The sequence below is a fragment of the Plasmopara halstedii genome (assembly GCF_900000015.1).
Source record: "Plasmopara halstedii genome assembly, contig: Scaffold_247, whole genome shotgun sequence".
Classification (NCBI taxonomy): Eukaryota; Oomycota; class Peronosporomycetes; order Peronosporales; family Peronosporaceae; genus Plasmopara; species Plasmopara halstedii.
In genome coordinates, this window is record NW_020187168.1 from 136,574 (window position 1) to 159,388 (window position 22,815).

General features: G+C 45.9%; 6 protein-coding genes across 6 annotated transcripts; 4 read left to right on the forward strand and 2 right to left on the reverse strand.

Annotated features, from left to right (window-relative positions):
• Positions 1–3,308: 3,308 nt before the first annotated feature.
• PHALS_04004 (uncharacterized protein) lies at positions 3,309–3,527 on the forward strand (the record flags this gene model as incomplete). Its single annotated transcript, XM_024722002.1, has 2 exons — positions 3,309–3,366; positions 3,424–3,527. 2 exons carry the CDS (start codon positions 3,309–3,311, stop codon positions 3,525–3,527), a joined length of 162 nt encoding a protein of 53 aa, XP_024573123.1.
• Positions 3,528–5,841: 2,314 nt separating this feature from the next.
• On the forward strand, positions 5,842–7,250 carry PHALS_04005 (Zuotin and related molecular chaperones (DnaJ superfamily), contains DNA-binding domains; the record flags this gene model as incomplete). The annotated part of the gene is made up of 2 exons (XM_024722004.1): positions 5,842–6,655; positions 6,721–7,250. The coding sequence occupies 2 exons, from the start codon at positions 5,842–5,844 to the stop codon at positions 7,248–7,250; spliced, it is 1,344 nt and encodes a 447-aa protein (XP_024573124.1).
• A 243-nt stretch (positions 7,251–7,493) lies between these two features.
• On the reverse strand, positions 7,494–10,193 carry PHALS_04006 (transportin-like protein; the record flags this gene model as incomplete). Its single annotated transcript, XM_024722005.1, has 1 exon — positions 7,494–10,193. One exon carries the CDS (start codon positions 10,191–10,193, stop codon positions 7,494–7,496), a length of 2,700 nt encoding a protein of 899 aa, XP_024573125.1.
• Positions 10,194–10,528: 335 nt separating this feature from the next.
• PHALS_04007 (nucleotide-binding protein 1) lies at positions 10,529–11,691 on the forward strand (the record flags this gene model as incomplete). The annotated part of the gene is made up of 3 exons (XM_024722006.1): positions 10,529–11,308; positions 11,376–11,601; positions 11,660–11,691. 3 exons carry the CDS (start codon positions 10,529–10,531, stop codon positions 11,689–11,691), a joined length of 1,038 nt encoding a protein of 345 aa, XP_024573126.1.
• A 162-nt stretch (positions 11,692–11,853) lies between these two features.
• Positions 11,854–15,049, reverse strand: PHALS_04008 (protein phosphatase; the record flags this gene model as incomplete). Its single annotated transcript, XM_024722007.1, has 11 exons — positions 11,854–11,979; positions 12,059–12,184; positions 12,242–12,679; positions 12,765–12,899; positions 12,973–13,779; positions 13,880–13,924; positions 13,981–14,049; positions 14,123–14,200; positions 14,366–14,561; positions 14,644–14,710; positions 14,776–15,049. The coding sequence occupies 11 exons, from the start codon at positions 15,047–15,049 to the stop codon at positions 11,854–11,856; spliced, it is 2,361 nt and encodes a 786-aa protein (XP_024573127.1).
• Positions 15,050–21,984: 6,935 nt separating this feature from the next.
• PHALS_04009 (uncharacterized protein) lies at positions 21,985–22,216 on the forward strand (the record flags this gene model as incomplete). Its single annotated transcript, XM_024722008.1, has 2 exons — positions 21,985–22,049; positions 22,123–22,216. 2 exons carry the CDS (start codon positions 21,985–21,987, stop codon positions 22,214–22,216), a joined length of 159 nt encoding a protein of 52 aa, XP_024573128.1.
• Between the last annotated feature and the right edge of the window lie 599 nt (positions 22,217–22,815).

The window sequence follows — 22,815 nt, forward strand, 5'->3', positions numbered from 1 at the left end:
ACTGATCAAGTTTAGGATGCACCTGCTTGGCTCAAAGCCGTTTGTGATCTACACAGAACATGCGACATTACGCCCTGCGACTCAGTCGCCAAAACTCTCGCTGAGGACGGCCAGGTGGCTCCCCTTTTTTGCTAAAGTCAACTTCGATGTGAAGTATAAGCCAGGAAAGTAGAATTTTTTAGCTGATGCGTTGTCACGCAGACCAGATTATGAGCTTGCGCATGTCGCGACGGTGGCGTCGTCCGTGACGGATTTGATCCGCGCCGCGTACGCGGGTGATGATATGTGCTTAGCGCTCTCGAGAGCAAGATGTTTGGAAACTCGGGCAAGAAGTTGTCGTCGCGACTGCGTGCACGAATGCACCGATATTTGTTAGATAACATATTGCTGTATGATAGCATCCACTCGACGGATACGCCACAAATTGTGGTTCCTTACGATGAGGATTTAAAGTGCAGGATTCTCTATGAGGCCCACGACACCTCACTCAGTGGTCATCTTGGTCGTGAGAAGACGGGCAGCTCTGTTAGTTGCCACTACTGGTGGCCCAAGCAGTACAAATGGACGAACACATATGTGCGCATGTGCTAGGCGTGTCAAAGGGTGAAGCTCTCTTCGAATGCCAGTTTTCCGGTACCCTCCGGGAGTTGGTAGTCCATGAGTATGGACTTCTTGTTTGGCCTGCCGAAGGACTTGGCGAACAACACGAGCATGGCGGTCTTGATGAACCGTTTGAGCAAGATAGCTCATCTTGCAGCGGTGCCGGACACCATCGACGGTGTGGGTACAAGGACGCTGTTTGTCGATCGTTTCTTTCGACATCCGGAGTCAATTGTCTCTGACAAAGACCCATGATTAACTGGAAAGGTCTGGTCGACAATATTGAGTGTCATTTAACACGTCCGCAATGCGATAGCTGATAGCCAAGACATACAGAAAGAATATGCAGACGGAAGAAGCAGAAGAATTGCTGGAACCTTTGAGGTCGAGAACTTGGTTTTATAAAACTCGAAAATACCTTCATAAACATGCAGCTTCTGCTGTCTTTAGAGCGAAGCTCCGTCCATAGTTTATCGAACCTTTTAAGGCCGTGGCCAAGCGGGGCCTTGCATATACGCTAAACCTTTCGAGAAGAATGAGCGCCCACCCGATGTTTAGTGTGGGCGCACACAGGCGCTCGACCACCCAGTAGCTGAACCAGCAACTGTTTTGAGCATGGAGTGCAACAGTTTCCATTTTCAACCGCGCCCGACGCTCCACCGTCGCACGAAGTGACGCATTCATCTTCTCAACGGCTAGGAGCCGCTCCAACACAGCACGATAAGTGAGGCAGTCGGTGCACAAAGTGCTCCGAGATCTCGAGGTCTTCCGCACAGCGATATGAGACCTCATCATGATGCTCAGCGGAGCCCCAATGGCGACGGACCTAGCCCTTAAAAGCTCGAAGAGCATTGTGAGTCACCGAACAGCGATTGCCAAGTCGTCATCGTCCGCCACCGACTCTTCTCGATGAGAATGGTTACATCTACTATCACGTGGTTCGCCTTGTGGGTCGACTTCGTCGACAGGGTCGAACTCACTATCTTGTGAGGTGGCGGGCTTTTCAAACTCCGAGAACCTGTGGGAGTTTGAGGTGCCACTTCGGCAAGACTTCTCAGACGTCGTGAACGCTTATGATCAGAAAGAGCCTGATGCTCCGCGTCGTCGTACGCTCCGCGCTTTCTGGCAATAGCTGGGGCCGAAGGGCCATGAGCTGAGCACAAGCTATGACTCTGAGCTGCTGTGGTCGCAGACTCATCTGTGTGAGAGACCACAGAGCTCGCTCAAGCGTGATGGATTAATACATACGTCGCAGGGCGATATTACGAAAGACGTCGGTGTTGCGCCTCGAGTTTGGCAAACTCGAACCGGACACGCGCGCGTCCACCTCCTTATGGCTCCGTGGTAAGTTAGACAGCAAATAAAGTTTCCGGTGCAGCTGCACCCATCGCTGAAATAGCTCTTCATCCTCTGCAGCGGTTATGTCAGGGGCAAGCACCACGGGGATGGTCCGCATTGCAGGTGCAAGAGCACCTCCTCTTTGAGCGCAAAGTCGAGCACGGTAACTATCTATTGAGACTTCTTGAGTTACCAAGAAGCGAACTCGGAAAACTTTTCGTTGGTCAAGCTCGACTTGTGTAGTGGCAGAGGACCTGACTATGCAGACGGCTAACAATTGAGTGATCGAGTTTTCCGCTTCAGTAGCGGGAACCGCAGAGTATTCCACACGACCAACCGTGGGTGTGAGTGCATGAGAGCCGTCCTGTGGGCAGCCTCGGACTGCTGCTCCTGCGCCTCATCGAGGCAATTAGTATTGATTACTCTTCCTTCGGAAGTCAAGAGGTCGGGAAACGGACATGGTGTCCGCAAGGTTCGCGCAGGGCTCACGCCGCGCCATTGGTGCACCTCGCTCTCCTCTTCTTCCCATCCTGGGAAAGGAGTATCCGACTCGTAGTCGAATTCTTCCAGATTGTCAACGTGGTATTCAGTCGCCCGTAATGGGCGCGGTTTGCGGTGCCCCGTTGTCGGGGATTTGGGGTGCCATTTCCTTGAAGCCGCGAAATCAGGAATTCTTCTAGGCATACCTGCTAAACCTAAGGACGTACTGTCCAGAGTTGCACTGTGTGCTGGAGACGAAAAGGGTACTGCCTACGGGCGCTTTTGGAACCAGCAAGGCTGGGTGTCTTTTGTGTCAGAGACACAGGGATCCTTGAGCAGAGAATGTGTAAAGAAGGTCCTGGAGACATAATAGACATCTTAGACACGCGCGCCTCGTAAGAGACGAAAGTTTAATGTGCTATGTGGGTATTCACGATTTTGATGAATGAGAGAGTAACGGGAATACACGTCCCTGGTATGAAAGGTTAGGTCACACAACATGGTGTGACCACACAATGGTGTGGCTACAACGTAACACGATGCCACTATGTGGCGGGACAGCATGCCTTTTAATTAGGTTTCACTATTTAATCTGGAAAACATAAAAAATGGTTATAGGTGGCTCTGCCGCGAGAAAAACAAAAGAAATACAGTTTGGATTTTAAACGGAAGAATGTATTTGACTTGGGTTGAGGTTCTGGGTACTCTTGGAGCTAAAGGATCGCGATCCGCTACAATCATTCTGGTTCTAGTATAGACCGTAAGGTCGGTGACCTTAGCTTAGCTTCTTTTATGCAAAGAGCTACGGCAGTCCCGCTGCACTACACATCGAAGCGTTTGTGGATCCAGCTCTAGCGGGGTCAAGCTACACTCTCAACTCCCCGATAAAAATGCGGGCGCATCCTGTGCTTGGACGGTGTCGAAGATTACCACGGCCCAATCTAACGAGTCAGTTAAACGGGAGAAACTATTTTCGAGACATACTTAGTTTTTAATCGTCTTCAGAGCTGGATCGCCTTCCGCTCCCGGCGAGTGATACAGTTCTATATCGCGTTGGAGGCCTTGACCTGCCAAACACGTTACTCATCTCAGTATTGACCACACGATAATACTCGTTTGAAGATTCGACGTATCGCCACAACCGATGGGGCTCACGAGAGTCAGCTGTAAAATGATGTCCTTACCAGCACTACTCGATGATCAGGGAATGGTTCTTATTATGTATAATGGAAGCGAGCTTGCGGTTTCACAGGGGTATACTTGTATCCAGCAAAGTGGAAGGAACATTTTCAATCCAAAATCCATGGAACTTGAGGCCCCACTATGTCAAAATTGCCTCGGCGTCGTTTCTTCTTACTATCCTCTGTCTTTGGATTTCCTGGAGAACAGGCAAGGTTGGCCCGGTGCAACGCACTTCCCAATATTTGGGTCGCACATCAAGTTTGAGCTTAGCAGATAACTGTACGAGCAAGCTCATAGAAACGACAGGGCTGTTGATAGACAGCAAGCAATTTAGGTGATGGGTATCCAGCTCGTTGCCTACGTCAAACTTAACACTTTTTTAAAGTGAAGCGTCAAACGACACTCCCGTCTGATATCTACTTCACTGAAGCTGGTTTGTCTAGCTGTAAAACGAAAAAAAAGCCGTGTATAGTCGAGCCGACGCAAAAGCGCATCAACCACCGCATTGAGCTGGCATGAAGTGGAAACTTTTGATATGTTACTTTGATCTGGCGGTACCTCGACGCGATGGCGCGTTAGTGCCTGTCGACCGCTTGGAGTATAGCATATTCTATCGCAAAAGCTGAGTCTTCCCAGACAATATGGGCATGCCGATACAATTTGTAAGGTTCAGAATTGAGGAATAAAGAGGCTCTCATTCACGAAGTTCACCTGTTTTGTCGCACCCCAGTGGGTGTAAGAAAATTTGTGAATAGCTGGGGTATGTCGGCATGATGTGCACTGCATTAGTTGGTCAAGTCCCTTTCTTTTGACCTATGGAACAAAAGCTATCGCCAATGTTGATGACTCTGATCTTCGCGTGGTCTGTTCGTAGGCCCGCTTCCTAATGCAGCAACTCCGAAAAGCGGTCTCATCGACGTCAGAGAAACAATAGTCTGTATTGGCAGACAAATTGCTAGAACGCATACACTCGAGCACAGCTGGAACCTCTGACAGTCCCCGCCTCTGCCGCTCGGATATCGTATGTCTTTTTGCTTCATCATCCTACATTTGCTGTTTTGATAATTGAACGACGTCCTGAATTTGCTGGGACTTCTTACAGATTCAAGACAGCCGGGACCTTGATTCTGACATCAATCAAGCCGGTATAGCGAGTCCCATCGCTAATAGCAGCATACTATTGACATCGCCCTCTGCGAGGTGGTATTGCATCTTCTTCTTTCTCAGTAAACCGCTCCAGCTCTGGGGCTCAATGAGAGCTTTGCCAAACAAATTCGCATGTAAAATCGACATCACAAACCCTTCGGCCGAGAAAGTTGGGCGCGCGCAATACGCAGATGTTCGATAGTGCCACATATGTAGCCCTCGTGAGTAACACGGTGATGCGGCAGCTAAGATGTTTTTTTGCTTCCTACGTACACATTCCACTTTTGCGTATAGCTCAGATGTACAACAATACTGGACCTGGTGAGGATAAAAAGACTTCGTAATGAAGAGGTCTGTGTGACATGTAGGCTGTTTGCTTCACATCGTGCATTTCATACAGTCTTACTATCGAATATAGTGAACAGATATTATATTCCATAAGACTTGACTATGATAAAGGTCACACTTGATATTCATAGCTTGCCTCAATACAAGATACTTCTTGGTCTATCAATTTTACTCTTGTTAAAGCTAATGAAACCATCCTCCGTGTGATTACACCACAGACTCATTGATTTACAGCTCACTCTTTGCGAGGCACACAGCAATCCATTGTAATTAAGCTGCTAATAGCTTGTAACTTTAGATATTTGAGACTTGCTGCTAAATTTTGAAGACATGAGGAATTGATTGCTATGAATTTTTATCCCGTCTGTCATCTACAAGATCAATTTTAAATTTCTTGGATGTCGGTCCAAGAAATATTCAGTGAAAGTAAGAAATGAGTAGGAGTAGGCTATGTGTGCATTCTAATTCATTTTATGGTTATCGAGAATCAATGCTGTGGCGCGACCTACATGTAGATTCGACCAACCTTACTCACAAAGTCAGACATGTACCGTCGCCCGTACAATGGCAACATTCCGGTTAATTGATCGAATCGTATCTTGCTTTTTGCGTCTGGTCAGTTAAAAAGTGGCCTTTCCAGGATTCCGCTATCACATCGTAGCAACAGTACTCGTTTAGTACTCGTCAGTACTTGTTACTTATAAAACATCATCCCTGGCTGTATAAATTCTGCCGGCATTCAATGCCATGCAACAAGAAGCATCATCAGACTTCGATGCAAGACATAGTCGTAATAGCGGTGAAGATTTGTGCGAGAATACTCACTACTCGACTCTAGCCAGCGGTCGATCAGAATGGCGTCGAGATGAGCATGGACGTTTCATGCAAGCACTGGAGCTTTACGGCTCAAGAAAGTCAGGAGACGAATGGAGACATATCACTGCATTTGTTGGCTCGCGCACAATTGAGGAGGTGCGTACACATGGACGGCAGTATCTTATGCGACTAATCCAGCAATCGCCTGCATCCGCCGAAACCAGTCGCAATACATTAAGTGCAGGCGGTCACAATAACGTGAGCCGACAAAACTACCAGTTAATAAAAAGTTTTGATCCGAGAGGAGGCAAAAGATCAGTTCCAAGTACAACTGGAAACAGCAGGACTTTGAATGCTGCAGCGTTTGAGTGTGCTCAGTCAATGCGTAGTCCATTTTCACCGCAATATCACAATCGAGCGTTGCATTATCCACAACATCAAAAGGAACTCACTACTTTGCGTCGACAATCAAAGCCTTGGACATTTCATGAGGACAAAGCTTTCGAGACAGCTCTTGCACGGTGGGCCGGAGGTAGATCATATCCGTGGGCAAGAATCGCAGCAGCCATTCCGGGGAAGACTGTAAGTGACGTTTATAGCCGATACGAAGAAATGGTCGGAGAAGTCGCTTCAATCGAGTCTGAAACGCTTCCCGTTTCTACAACAACTCGTTCAATGTCAACGCTGAGTCAGCGTGCGATTCCACCGCCACCGATTGAGGTGCCGCCTAGAAGAGGTGGCACAGGTGAGTTTAATGGCAAAACATATATAATTAAGTGGGCTAAAATCTCATAGCTTCAATCGGATCAGATACAGCGATGGGCATTTTTCCACCAAGCAGAAGATCGCGAGGCCGAAGAGGATCTGCAAGCGGATTCACTATGCTCAGCCCAACATTTCTCGATTTTTTAGCGAAGGAAGCTGAAAGCGAAGAAAAGTCGTCTTTGCCAATATTGCCACTACCGTTTCCCGGGCATTCAAGCTTGCCATCTCCGTTGTTCTCGCCAACTTTATTGCCATCAATGTCCTCTGCTATCCTTAGCAGCAGTGAAGCTAATTTAGCTACTGGTGGTCAACAAAGCAACAAGATGTTAACTTCCGGTAATGATGACAGTAAGGTGGACGATATAGGTGACACAACCTCGACAAACACCACAGGCAATAGTGATGAGCCACAGAACTCCAGGGTACTCAATGAGTTTCTTGCGAATGATTTCAGATTTGACGACCCTATTGGATCTATCAACCACAACAGTAAGAAAGCATCAACTGCAAATTTTACTGATAGGAATGATGTAGCGAAACAGGATATTGAGATGGCTGATGCTTCTGCTGCTTGAAGCCATATTTTGACTAAACGAAATTTGATGTACCTTCAACTATTTGTTTGCTACTACCTCAGTCACATCATCACCTACTTTTCTTCTACCATCCTACTCGCTAACCTGCCTACGACTACTACTACTACTTATAACCTACTCCTACCGTGACAAGCCAACTTCTATTTATTTGCTGACTCATGGTTTGTTGCCTGCATTTGAGGTCGGTCATCCACATTTACTTCGTCACAAAATCATTCATTTCTACACATTGAAGCGAGTCGTAAGGAATTGCCGCAAGGGCTCCGGGAAACTTGCGAAATATGCGGCCCAATTATCGCCTAGACTCGTTTTGAAGCCATGCACGATCTGATAAAGCATGTCTTTTAACTCTGCGTGCTGAATCTGTGGACCTTCCAATGACGCAATAGCACCGCACATAAACATAAAATCAGCGACAATGCCGTTCGGGTTTGCTTTGACCATGTAGCACAGCCCTAAAAAGCAGTGCTCCTTTTCCTCTGGAGCACGCACATGAGCAAGCGCGCGGCACCAGCACTTGGCAAATTCTTGAAGGTGTGGCGCCACTACGCTTGGGCAAACGTACCCAAGTCGTCCGATCGTAATTGCACAATTCTCCACCAAGTTGCGCGGTAACTTTGGCCGATTGATCATACCGATAAGACGAGCTAAGCAACTTTCGACATACGGCTCCATCTCGACGCCGATCCGGATGGCAATTTCGCCTACCGACCAGCTTGCATTGTTGCATACAGTAGGAAGGTCAGGGTCAATATTCTCAATTAAAACCGGTAAGAGATCTCTGAGACTGCTTCGAAGAAGGTTTGGTGCATGTTTTGCCAGATCACCCACGACGCCCATGGCACTCTGCCGCACGTCCATCACGTCGTGACGCACACAGCTCATGAGTAAATTTAACAAATTTGAGCCAGTGAGCAGAGCTTCAATATTGTTCTGTAATCCCTCAATCAGACCCGAAATAAGGTCCAGAGCACAAACAATAAGCTCCGCATCGCCCTCATCAAATTCGTCCGGGCTTTGCTCCGACATAGCGTCAGCGAGCAGCTCATTCTCTATGATACGCTGACATCGAACATACACATTCACGGCAAATTCTTGAAATCCATTGCCAAGCGCCTGCGCAACAGGCGCCAGACACTCGAAAAGCGGGAGAATCTCGCGACTTCGATCGTCCAGAGCATTCCATTTAGCAATAAGTGGAGGCATGAGAATTTTAATAAGCTCAGGATGATTCAAATTCTCACCGACTGAGTCAGCAAGCGTCCCGATAGCATCGTACAAAATAAGTAAATTTTTGGCCTGATATTTGCCAAATGCAAACATTAGGTTCTGCAAAATAGGCGTCAAATAAGGCACCAGCTTTTCACCCGCTTCTTCCTCTAAAGTACAAAACGCCGAGCAAGCAGCTTCTTGAACTTTCTTGTGAGGGTCGAGTATGCGTTTCAGCATACCTTCAACAAGCGGTCGGAAAAGAAAATCATGATTATTCTGCTCTACAACCCACGTTGCATAACGACTTAATGTCCAGCATGTAATACTTCGAATGAGCGGAGTAGGATCCTCTAGCTTCTGTAGCAGAAATGGATACAACTGTGGTAGATGAGGCGTAATTCCATTATAACAGCCATCTGCAATGGCACCTAGCGCCAGGATACCGCTTTCTACGAGCGGCCATGGCTGCTCTTGTGCAAGACGTTCCTGTAGCAAAGGCAACAACGTCGGCAGAATCTCGTTTCCGTAGCCGTTGGCCAAATTGTCAAGACTACCAGCTGAGCAACGACGAAGATTCCATTCCAGCAGCGAGTCATCGTCGTCATCGTCATCGTCATCATCGTCATCATCGTCATCATTAAGACTACCGCTTCCGTGGCCCTTGCGGTGTAAAATGGGCTTGATGTCCTCGGGTCGATCAGGTAGATTCTCATTTTGGTTGTGCTCATCAGCTTCAAAATTTGCCAAATCTTCATCACTATATACCATTCGCTGAAATAGCAATGGAATGATTTGCACCAAATACGGCTGTAGCATAGCTTTCATATCATTAAACTCACGCAGGTCACAAAATGACGACCAGAATTCGCAAGCTTCAATTGCCACGTTCTCATCTTTGTCCTGATTTGCTCGCAGAATAAACTGGATGATACTATCCAGATGCGGCACAAGATACTGGACCCCCACTTCAAGCAGAATGACGATACTCTTGCAAACAAGTCTGCGTACTTCATTTGACGGATCCTGTGTAAGTAGCGAAATGCCGGCCAGAAAGTTTTCCATCTGCACCACTAATCCCATTGGCATAAAAATGAGCACATTGTTCAGGCACTCAAGTGCGTCGCGACGAAAGTTTGCATTCTGGTGGTGAAAGTATTGTAGCAGCTTAGGCACAAGCCCATTAAGCGGACGACTGGGTGAATTTTCAAGTTTCGCGGCAGAGTCTTCGCAAATCTTAACCAGTGCACCAAAAGCGCCAGCTACAGCGTTTTCGTCCTGTTGTTCCAGAAACAAGAGCAACGCCGGCATAAGTTCTGGCCATTCATCTAGAAAAGTGTACTGAGACACAAATGTGGTGATAATAGAGCTAGCCGCATTACGAATAGGTGCCAGCGGGTCAGCCAATACGCTTAAAGTTTGTGCGCGAATGACCGCAAGAATTTCAGTCTCAGTAGGAGTAGGTACAGCGTTGGCATTGCGAGCTTTAATGTTGCGCTTGAGCAGAAGTCCAGCCAGTTGACGTACGTTCGGCTCGGTCTGTGCAGAGCAGAGCAGATGAACGAGGTAGAGATTAAACTCAAGATTCTCCTGGAACTGCTGCAGACGCTGATATGACTCGCGTTGAACCTGATTATTAGGAACCATGTAGGCCTGTAAAAGAGAAACCACCTCATTAAGTAATGCAGTTTGTGGCTGCCACGTATTACTCATGATATGAATGGTCTTGCTTGAGTCTTAAACGTCTTGAGCTTGTGGGCACTTCGCTGAATCTTTGCAATGTCGGTGTAGTAATAAACAGGAAATATAAAGATACTTGACAGTATAAACGCTGACGGACAAAAAATATATTCAGGAAGGAGGAGAATGAAGATAGAGAAGGAAAGCGACTGGGGGCTGGATGAACTGAGCTACTGCGGAAAAGGCCGCCAACCAAGGGAGAGAGGGTTTTCAACCAATTAACCAAGTTTTATCTTTCTAAACCAATCCCTGCGCTTTCTCTTTTGATTGGGTGAATAATAGTATGATATATAGTAATACAACATACTATGGAAACTAGCGTACCTGCCAACGCTAACGAGCAATGTGTGGGCCCACAGTCTGAATTAGCCGGCAAGGTTGATGGCTGCAGTGGATGTCCAAATCAGAGTGTATGTGCTTCGGGTGCAGCACGTCAGCCAGATCCTGCCGTTTCGGATGTGAAGCAGCGTTTAAAAAGCGTCAAGCACAAGCTTTTAGTTTTATCGGGCAAAGGTGGCGTGGGCAAGAGCACAATAGCTTGTCAACTGGCTTTTGCTTTAGCTAGCAAAGGCTTTCAGGTTGGACTTTTAGATGTGGACATCACGGGTCCAAGTGTCCCCAGAATGCTTGGACTTTTGGGCCAGGAAGTGCATCAGAGTGCGGCTGGCTGGTCACCTGTGTACGTGGACGACAATCTTGGCGTCATGTCCATTGGATTTATGCTACCTAACGCTGATGACGCCATCATTTGGCGTGGTCCTAAGAAAAGCGGTATTATCAAGCAATTTCTCGTTGATGTGCAATGGGGTGAACTTGATTACCTCATCATCGATACACCCCCAGGCACATCGGATGAGCATATTAGTATCGTACAGTACATGAAAGAGGCAGATTTAGATGGAGCTGTTGTGGTCACTACGCCTCAAGAGGTTGCCCTTAGCGACGTTCGCAAAGAGCTTAATTTCTGCCACAAGACCAAGATTAACGTTCTTGGAGTTATTGAAAATATGAGCGGCGTGCAGCGCCCACTCAGCGACGTCAAATTTGTCAATGCTGACGGAACTGACGAAACCGCAAATGTTTTCAAGGTAAATTGGAACGAGACGAAGAAAATGTCTGCTAGGAATTGATGTTGTATTTGTTGTGATTTTGTAGCTGCTACAAGAAAAGACACCGGAAATTCTGCAATACTCGGTGCAGATGGAGGTATTTCCTGTCTCTGATGGCGGTGGTGAAGCTATGGCCAAGAAGTTCAATGTGCCTTTCCTTGGTCGCTTGCCACTAGACGACAAAATGACTAGTTCATGCGAGGAGGGCGTGTCGTTCTTGGAAGAGTATCCCGACTCTGTGGCGGCTCCAGCTTTTAATCATATTGTGCAAGGTACAGGGGAGAGTGACATTTTTTTATGTATTTCTAACTAACTCAAATCGACTTGCAGATCTCGTTGCAGCTGTCGAGCAGAAAAGGTAAGATTGATGGGAGCAATCAAAGTTGTGATTGCATTGGAGAAACATACACTTCAGTGAGTTTGTCGCTGTAACATTTTCATTCGTGCTGAATGCTCCAGTGTGACGACGAGAAGCGACCAGTTGAATTGCGCGTCTAAAGTAGAGATATCTAGATTTGCTTTTATTATTGCTTTGACAACGCTTCTATTGAACTCGACATTTGCTCCGTATTTAGTAATACAATAACTACAGTAACGTTGTCCGACGAGCCTGACCGTATGGCCAAGTTTGCTAAAGATTGGCTTGCTTGCTACATTGTAAATAATGACAGAGTTATAAAGTTAAAGATTATTTTGTAGTGCGATTAATGCCGCAAGTGGGGCTCGTACCTTGGCAGAATGCCCCTCATTTAGCCTGTCAGCGACATATTTGACAGCCTCCTTGCTCTTGATTGTGTCCCAGAGTCCATCGCACGCAAGAATGAGAAAATCGAATTCCGGTGTGATTTCTATCTCCTGCGCCATTATAATCGTAAACAAGTTGCCGACAGGAAATATCCCACCACTTCTTACCTGACACTCTGGCACCGATATAACTAAGTCACCATGAAAAACTCGATTGTGTCCTTCAGGATATGCCCAGTATTCATATTTTGACAGCGCTTTGCCCTTGTAATCAAGATCGCCAATGGCACGAGAGACAGCAAGCTCACCATTAACTCGGTGAATAGTCACCCACTTGATTACTCGTTCAGCACGTTGCTGGATTTCTGGATCACTTAAATCCATCGAATGTAACTTTGATAGCTGCAGCTCGCGCTCCTCTTTTACCCATCCTCCCTGCTTCTCTATCCGCGCTCGCTCGTCTGCACGACCTGGGGTCTGCTCTTCAATAATATCCAGTGCCTGACCACCAATGCTAGCAACTGCTCTGCAGTCTCCGATATTCGCTGTGATCAATCGATTGCCTCGAATCAACACCACTGCTGCTGTTGTACCATCACCGAGGCTCTGAACGGATTCCAAAATATACGTGTAAGCATATTTATAAGTTCATTTCGCCAATCACTGTTTCAGTATAAGTTGCTCTGCGTACCTCCTCTTCAGCCTTTTGCAAAAATTCTCTGTCGATACGAGCAAAGCATTCCTCAAAGGCAAGTCGCGTATTCGACATAAAGGCTTCATGTGAGGTAAGGTAAGATACCAAACGCTGATTTGAGAAGGTTGCAGCCTACATCAAAAAGATTATCGTGTAAGGCATTAGCTTAGCATTAAAACTATCAAATAAAGCATCACGTACGTACCCGTACACCACTATGGCCATCAAATAGAGCATAATACGATTGTCGTTGATGATGCGGCTCGTCATTTTTTAAGTGTGCGTTGAGGTCGGGAATGCAACAGCAAACATCCTCCATTGCTGCACGGACACCCAACAACGACGTCACCCCATGGACACTATCACCAGTGGAATAGCTCGAGCTATCTCCGTATAGAGTCTCGTGAAAAGAGTCGCGAGTGTCAATGGAGAATGACTCAATTGGCTGCATTTCTGCAAATCCTTCTCTTTGGTGGCGCGGCACCCAGCGGCCAGCAGAAGGACCCGGTACCGGCTCCGGCGGCGGCGACAAATTGACAGAAAGAGAAGGCGGTGATGTCGGCTCTGCTGCACTGCGATTTCGGAGATATCGAGGGATATACTTCCCACTGGCAGAAGGGGGCGATGCTGTCGGTACGATCAGTTGTGGCTCGGTGCTCGTCTCTGGGCTTTCACATGCAACTAAATAAACCTGCCGTCGGCAATTAAGAGCGTTCTCTTCATCTTTTGTCTCTGGAATGGAATTTTGCCGTGCTATACGAGCATGATTTTCTGGTAATTCGTCCATTGGATCGAATGCAAACATTAACGGGCTACGCGGTCCAATTCCACTAAAATTTAACGGGCTGCTAGATCGCCGAGGGCTTATTCGAGACGAAAAAGATCCTTCGCCACTTGTCGATTCGTCAGAATAGCTATTTGATTCAATGTTTGCGCGATGATCAACATTTAAGAGCTGATCCGTGACGTCTCGGTGATCGAATGAGACACTGCGGTTTACGCGAGGCATACTCTGTTTTGGAAGGCATCATTGAACGTGAAAAATTAATTTGCTTGAAAGCGCATTGGTTTGCAAGAAGTAAAGAAAGACAATGAGGTAGATTTTGACGTACCCTTCGTGAAAAACTATTGCCAAACCAATTCGGTCGCTGCTCGGTCTGATAGAATATGACCCTTTCAATCAAGATTCATTCCGGTATTATAAAGAACGTACCTGAGTTCGTGACAGGGCCAGCACAATATTTGCAATTGATTTTTGAAAATTAAACAGCCACTCGTGCATCTACGTAGCCATTTAAATAACAAGAGACTAAGCTTCTTACCAAAATCACTGCATCAAGTAAACAGTTTGCTACCATATCTTTGGACTCGGCACGTAGGACATACCGCCGACTTTCCATGCGAATCTGAAAGGCAGCGATGCCAAAGTCCTTCTGCAAGAGCACGACGATTGCAAAGGAGAGTGGACGTATGTGCATGTTAGCAACCGAGAGATGTAGATGGGTGAAGCAGAGGAAGCACCAGCACAAGTGTGTTATTGCGCAAGAGGTAGCTTGTGCTTCCCTTATTTTCACAATTTTAAATAGATAATTTCGTACCGCTGTGGTCACTGAGTCGATATTCTCCATTGAAATAACGCCGCAGCATGTTTTGTCGGTATATTTCTGCTCTTTGACGTCACTCTTGGACTTGTAGTAGAATAATTTACTTTCCTGCATGACAAACCACCTTTTTTTCCAAAGTGTGGGATCTTCCGAGCTCTGTTTCTCCAAACATCCCTCCATAAAGGCGGCTCTGTTATCCAGATAGCATCACAAATACACAAAACGAGTAAAAGTGAGATTCATATAAAAATACACAATGCTGGTTTTATTACTCCAGATATCTTGAATATCCATCCATGGTGCGTGGGCGGAAGTAGCTCGTTGATGTCATCATGCCACCTTAAAACAAGACTCATTTTTGTTAATAAATTAAAAAAGTCGCAAATAATAATGTAAAAGCTTACCTGCATCCTCAAGATCATTATCAGACGAAGATGACGATGAAGAAGAGAATAAATGACCTTCAGCTCGCTCAAAGAAGCGCGAGAAACTCAAGACAGCTTTGGGTACAGAAATGGAATTGTCAGATCCATTAATTGCAACGTTTAGCTGCGAGCATGGGGCTGTTTCAGCGCGCTCGCGGTGGAAATGCGTGGGTTGAGAGGAAAAATCATCTTGAGGCTGCCAGCTCGCAGGTGGCGGCATAGTACGATGCAAAAAGCGGCGAAGACTGGCCATACTGAGGACCCTCAAGATAAACCCCCTCGTCACAAACTATTTACACCCTTAATAGTGAGTGATTTAGTTAATTTGATTGAAGTTGACCTTAAATTACTTCCAGCATTCATTGAAGATAGTCTACGCAGCATATGTGCAAGAAGTGAATTCTCGAACGCTGAAGTGTAATGCTTCAGTGGTGCACGTTTCCATATAGACGATTAAGTATATTTACCATCTGTAATGTATCCATAATGAACAAAAGTTGATCTCGGAACTCAGAAACGTATGCTAGCTAAATAATAAAGATGATTGTTGTATTTTAACTTAATACACTACAGACATGACAATGCAGTTAATAAATTACGAAACTCGATGATACAATGTCCTACGATGCTTGAATTGCATATTTAGGTGTGAGCAAATCTCCGGAAAACTGTTTGATCTTCGTAACAGAGCACGTACTGCATTTTGGTGTATGCACATACTACCGTATTTTGTTTAGGTCTCACTGTCAAGTTCAGTAGTGTAGTGATTGTAACGGAGATGCCGTGCATCATGCACGAAGCTTCAACTTACTGAGTCTGCGTTGATAGTGCAGAGAATAATTTCGTACACCCGGGAGCGAAACCGAGAGCCGTTTAAATAGCAACGTAGTTACTTTGCTCTTTTGTATCGAAGAGGCGTGTAATTAGATTTTGGTCTAGTTTACACTGATGCTGTTTGAGTATCATTTTATTGCGTGAGGGGGCAGCCTACCGGTCTCACATACCTTTCTTTTGCTGGGTCCCATTGTCCTCAATAATTTGGTACTTCTGGGATAGCTTTGGAGCAGGTGAAAACACCATAATACGGTACATACACTTCGATGTGTATCGCACTTTTTTGAGACATAAAGCAACCGGTCCACTGCGTCTGAAAATTTACTACTCTTCTTGCACCTTGCAATATCTGCTCCTACAAGCATCAGCCTTACTTTCTAGTGTGATTCCATTGATCGGCAAGCTTATAAGAAGGTGCGATCATCGCGGCCGATGACCTAACAGCTAATCTCGGCGAGGCAGCTAAAATGTACTCAATAGAACGGTCGAGGTGACTCTTCGATTTCTGATCCGGCACCTCTGCCCTCCCTCTCGAGAGATACAAGGCAAAACCAATCGCTGAGAGTGAGACATTTCAACGCTCCGTTTTTTTACACGAGCTGCACACTCCATCCTCGTATTTTATGGCAGAAATAGTTTGGACACTCTACCGCGGAGCTCACGACGCCGTCTAGCTCGCTACCGATAAACTGTGCTGGGCTTAGCGAACCAGACCTGCACGCCTACAAGCGCAAGAGTCGCAACTGTTTCAGCGGACTCAATCACGCCAAAGTAGCGGTTTGTCCGTCAGAAGTTACCCGCCGCGCCGGGTAGGAGTCCTTACACGCCTATGCCCGTGAGTCTTCCTCCCAAGCCGAGAGCAAACGAGCGCATCATGACGCAGCAGGTCACCACTCCGCCTGAGCACCACCGCTTAGAGTAGCAGCAACTAACTCTAAATCAACAGTCGGTCTTTTAAGTACTAAAGGTTGGTGGACGTGCCGCTAGAAAGGTTTGCAAGCTAGTCGACATCAGACTTGAGTCTCGCTGAATGTTTGACATTCCGGAGTACAAAGTACGATGTGAAACTGGAGGTGGATGCTCACCGCGTCGACTTTCTGCTGTCATCATCCCTGCTCATTTGCATGGGTATCTGCCGGTACTGCTATCGGGCAGTTTCGAACTTGGAACAAGGCGGGGTCCACCTGCTAGTAGGTAATGTGTCCTGCAGTGCAACTTTGTTTACTTACTGGGTTGATAAGACAGAAGTCGTAAGTACAACGACGACAGGGAAAACTTGCCTAAATGTAAAAATGAGGCATTTACTTTCATTAATTAAGGTTTCCATGGTAGCAGCCCGAATGTATCCGTCGGCTCACTGACCATTCCACATGGAAGTGTGTAACTCCCTGCTTATCAAGGAATACCGGCGAAGACGACTCTTTTCGGCCGGCTGTCATGAGCTCTATTGACTTTTGCGGCACCTCGGCTCATTATGCAGCGGGGCTGCCGTAGCTCTTTGCTTAAAGGAAGCTTACTAAGGTCACCGACGTTACGTTCTATACTCGAACCAGTTCGAGTGTAGCGGATCGCGATCCGCTACCTCCAAAAGTACCCAAGACCTTAACCCAAGGCAAATGTATTATTCCGTTCAAAATTGAATCTGTATCAGTTTTATTTGCAGCAGAGCCGCCCATATAGGTTTCCCTTATTAAAATAGTGAAAGCTGCATAAGTACTGGCACCACCACGTAGTGGCTTCTTGTTACGGTGTAGTCACACCATTGTGTGATTACCCCGACTTGTGTAATCCACACCTTTGTACGGTCATACTATCTTGTGTGACCCACCCTTTCAGACACAAATTTGTGTAACCCCGTTTCACTCTATAATAGCCTCCGTGTGCAGCTGCTACTGAGACGATCGATTTTCCAGTTGCGTTCTCTGGGCTACGCCGTCTCACAAAGTAAACTGACGTCCCAAGCGGCTCAAAATTCTAATGAACAGAACGCAGCTCAGCTTCAGAAACCATTTTACATCCAAATGGCTCGTTAGAAAGTGCCATGCTTTGGATTTCAAAGGCACATTTATGGAATTTGAGCGTGTAGTTCAATAAAATTTTGGCGCAGACTTTAAACAGTCTGGGACGCAACTCGCAATAAATAACTGCAGATATGTGGGCAGCGGCGTTCAATTCAACCTTGCCGCCAACGTAGTATTCATGTGTGTTTCGTCTGTTTGTGATATTTTTTAGTTGCTTTATTACATTCTGAAAATTAGCCGTATCATCGCATACGTTCAATCATGTCGAAATAGAATCTATTATGAGGTGGAATCAGCGCGTCAAATGGTATCGATAATCTCTCCTCGACCAAGTCCGGAGTCACTTCAAGGCTGTATGAAGAACTCGGATTAATAAATTGTAAACATGACGCTGCAGTGGGAATTGTGTAACATAAAGCAGTATCAATGAGTGGGGGCGTTTTGCCCCAGCACCGAGGTATTTCCACACAAATGCTCCGGAGGATATCCTTCAGCACGTGATTTATGTGTCCTGTCCAATCGTCTTTTTGCTGGTGGTCAGTGATGGATAAGTCCAATCTAGCGCCAAGCGCCTTGAACAATTCGACAACATTTCGCTCTGAAGCGCAGGTCTTGGTCCGACAGTATAGCCGCCGGTAAGCCTTTGTGTCGAAAACAATGTCTTGGTTTATATTCTCATTTGGAGTGTTGCCGACAGCAGCAAGATGTTTGCTCAGACAGCCCACAAAGACCACGTCACCGATGCTTTTTTGTTTAATTGTGAAAGATGAAGTTCATACCAATGGTCTGCCAATATTTGGCTGAAAACAACTACAGCCAAAAGTGCTAGCGTATGTAATTCGTCAACGTGCGCACCCATTATACATGTCGTGCCAGTGCATAACGCTTACCGAAACGTTTGTTTCTTCTCGTCTGAGGTGACAACTCACAAGATGTCGTGTACCTCATACATCATTTTGAGGTTTAAATTCTCATAATGGATGAATCCTACCACACGTTGAATAATGTTGTAAGGCAGCAGCTTCTTGGATAAGGAATAGCTACTCAGACGTGCAACGAAAGATTAGATAAAGCGGCATCTAGGCCAAAAATTCTCTTACTTTCCGTTGCATCCGACAGGATCGATGTACGTATTGTCTTGTCGATGCGTGTCGTCACCATCACGACATGAAATGTTTACAGTCTGGATGACGCAAAAGTGTATCTGCCCTCATATTTAGCCCGCTTTATTTCAAAAGTGTACTCGGCAAATAATAAATATCTCAGCATCACCTGAATAGATGTTACCGTGCGCAACGACGCATAGTCTGCATCGATCACGTATGGCTTAGAGCCAAGCAGTTGTACCTTCAACTCGTCAAGCATATATTTGATTGCATTTATATATGTTTACCGTGATCACAATGATATATCTTGTTCGTCCAAGCTGACAATTCTTAAGCGCAATTACGCGCGCACACCATTCGGAGTGATGCACAGCGTTGAGCATGGACCGACCAGTTACAGACTGCAGGAAATGGGCAAATTGGGTGCATGTTGCAGCTTAAAGCCAGCGCCAAAATTGTTCCTGCTTCTTGGCAATAGTGTTCAGTAGCTCGCCAAAGCCTTATAATTAGTGAATGCGTATAAATCAAGGTCTTTGGCTCCATGATTGCCCATGGCGTTTATCAAGTTGAAGGTACAATGCCCTAGCATGTCAAAGTTCTCAGACTCTGCGAAAACATTCATCAGTACCTTTGGCACTTTTCCTATTGTTTTTGTCATAACACGTGCGAATATCTTACTTTGACAAACGGCTCAATCGCGACCTACAGATGTACTCCATAATTACGCCAAAATATATAATAGGAAGGACGTCATTCGCGTGTGCTATGCCGTTTTAAGCAGTTTTTACTTTAGTGGGGTCACCTATGCCAAGAAAGGAGTATCAATTACAACCAGTTGTCATCATTGTTGATATTCCCACTTTCTCCCCAGATTTCTACATCTGATCAACGCGTTCATCCACATTCAGCTGATCCCTCGGCGGATCCCAATGGCTCCAGCGTCGGCTTCAACAGGGACGATGAAGTCTGAAAAGTCATTAAAATTGAAGTCGACTCCAACAGAATAGACGATGACAACTGCAACTAATTCTGATGATACAGCTACCGCTGCTGACGTGTTCTTATATATCGATACAATGTATTTACTATTTATTAGCTATTTCCTCTACAAGAGCAAATATCTGTTCTGACACGATTCAAACCCAGCAGCATTATCACCACGAGAATAACAACAAAGTATTGATAAACTTCAAAATAACATTCTATTCAGTCGTAATTTGGTCGACGATGTAGCATATCGGTATAAGAAAACTCGATTTCACGTGCATGCTCGAATTTTGCAGCCATTCGTTTTCGTGTATTGCTATCCACTGGACATTTGAGAGTTTCATTCGTTCTCTTGGGTGAGAATATATTATCAAGGTCTTATCTGACCGTTTCAGAAATTTAAGTGCATCGGTGTTGTCTAAACTATCTAGAAACTCAAGAAGCTACATTGATGTCTAAGTTTTATGTTGGATGCTTGCAATCAAACTAGTCGTCGGTGTTTCCATTTTCTGTCCTGCTTGCTGGCGTTGATGTTTCCAATTTAACTTCTCAATTTTGGCAAGGCGTTAAGGCCGTCGCCAAATGTTTTTCGTAATCCAGATACCTGCGAAGTGGTGAACAACTGGCTCAAATGGAGTGGTGATGTGCTCATGGCAGCACGCCAGGCACAGAACGCCTCGTAAAATGCTTCATTAGAGTGATCAATGAACTGTATTCAGGCCGACATCAGTGAGATACGCTTGAAAACGTATCAAGGCGAGCCTTCAGGTTGACAACAAGGATCCTTCGCATGATTTGAGTCATGATTGATAGCTAGAGTTACCTCCAGATTCAGCTAATCAAGGCACTTTTGCACATTGCAGAATCTCAACCATTGGCGGAGAAAAAGTTTTTTGTATCTTTATGGCTGACATGCGAGATTAACATTCCTTCGTTGCATGCCTGCCCAAGATTTCTATAGCGACGAAGTCATCCATCCCCGTTTTGTCATGCTATTATTTATTTCATATATCTAGTCTATTTCTTCGGGTGCCGATCGAATCGCATCGTGGGAAGCCGGTCAACAGCTAGGAAAATGAGCGCCAGTCGCCATGGTAGATCGTATTGTGGTGGCGGATTTTGACCTTGCTGGAGCTTGCGATGGCGTGGTTACCGGGAACACACCGTTGTATGGTGTATGGTGTATGTCTCTACATTACAATATTGTACAGAGCTCAGAAAAGCAGAAGCCGAAAGAACTACGAAAGTAAGCGGTCCGTAGGAAGCATGGCCATGTAATCGCCGTGCTTTTATCGGCTAATCTGTGCGTCACGCTAGCCCTTTTCAAGCTAGGAGGTCGTAAAATTTTGGAGCTTCCGTGCAATACATTATTAGTAGAGGCAGGCCAGACACGCATTATATTGAAACGTATGCGCTCAAACGCTTGGTCACCCGTCCGAAAATGCGAAATTAGTGAACTGTGTCCAAGCTTCAGCAGCTATCATCGCCGCGATAGCGGTAAGCCATCTCTTAGAGGTGACAACGGTTACAGTCTCTAAGGGATGTCTTTGTATAGGTGCGTCCCGCAATGATACCTGTCGTGTCCACTTAACCTTCATCGAGAGCAGCTGGGCCTTTACAAGCGCGCGAGTAGCCGTGATACGCAGCAAAGCCAGCGGGGAATAAACTCCTTGCTGATGAGCAGCACCAGTGAACTTGCACATGTTATATTTGCGCCCTGCGCGCTGTCAGATTTCGCGTTAGAGAGGTATGAATACTGATCTTCTACTTAGTCCAGCTGACGAGCTTGTTACGAAAAGGTAAATAAGCCGCCTGCTGGGAAAGAGCTGGACTCACATTTACCTCACAGAAAAAGAAGACGGGTCCGAATGAGAGTGACTCGCCCTTCCAAGAGATGGGGCTCAAAGCTCAAGATTTTTTGCTGCCGACATTAGCATTCCGGGCTTTGCGAAGCCGCAAAATTCTTTGTTGAAATGAAAATTGTTGCGCAACAATGTTCCATGAAGTTATCGGAAATAGAATACAGAGCGCAAAGGTATTTAAGTTTCCAGATTGGTCTTCAAAGAAAGATACTACCATCCTAAAGTTTGGTGCGAAGCCACCAATCAACGAACACCAAATAATTGATACGTGAGCCGCGAAACAAATCGAGCGCATCCGTGAGAACATTCAGACGAAATACGCTGTCAAAGGAGGCGTTGAAGTTTTATCCGCTGATGCTTGACTTGTTCAACTACAGCATGGTCAGCCACTTTGGAGAGGTAGTCATTAAACAACAAATTTTCACGGTCGTGGGAAGCTCTCGGTAAGAAAAGACAGAGCTTAGGCTAACAAATTCACATACATCATGCGGAACTTGTAGACTCAATGGAGCGTAGACTGCTTCGTCCTTTGACAGATACATTGCTAAGAATCCAGTTTTGTATCGACTATACTGGTGAGGACGGCAGTATTGATTCGGTATCGAAGTGAGTGATTCTTATGACCAAGGTGCCCACCAGTTGTATGATGTTTATTTATCCGCTGAATTGACGGGCATCATTGCTATGAATAAAGATACATCATACATCGAGGGGGCCGCTGTGATAATAAATTGACAACAACGAACACGGGCTGTGCGATAAAGCTGGCAAGAAATTGACTTGGTTTTTTCGTCTTAGAAGCTTAAAATGTCGCGACGCAACGTACCTTCGTCCTATGAACGTTATAAAGTTTTAAGGGATGTATAAGCTCTCATCGCAGCCGCACCGTCATCGTCAACGCTTATGGATTGACCTTGCGACGAAATTCCATCTATCGGTGCCTCGAGATAGTCATCAGCTTGTCGAGAGAGCACATCAGTCCGTGTGAATTGCAAACTGCTGGTCGCAGATCATTTGCTCTCAAAACAAGTACAAATTCAGGTCAAAAGTTTCTTGTAAGTATCCAGGTATTATTATCAGGTGTCTTCGACTGCATAACAAATACGTCATAACGCGCTCGCATTTCTGGGGTGTCGATTGCATCAGAGCACAGCCGATCGCAAAATCACAATCACTACAAAAATTGAAATGGTTTAGCGTAGTCTACAA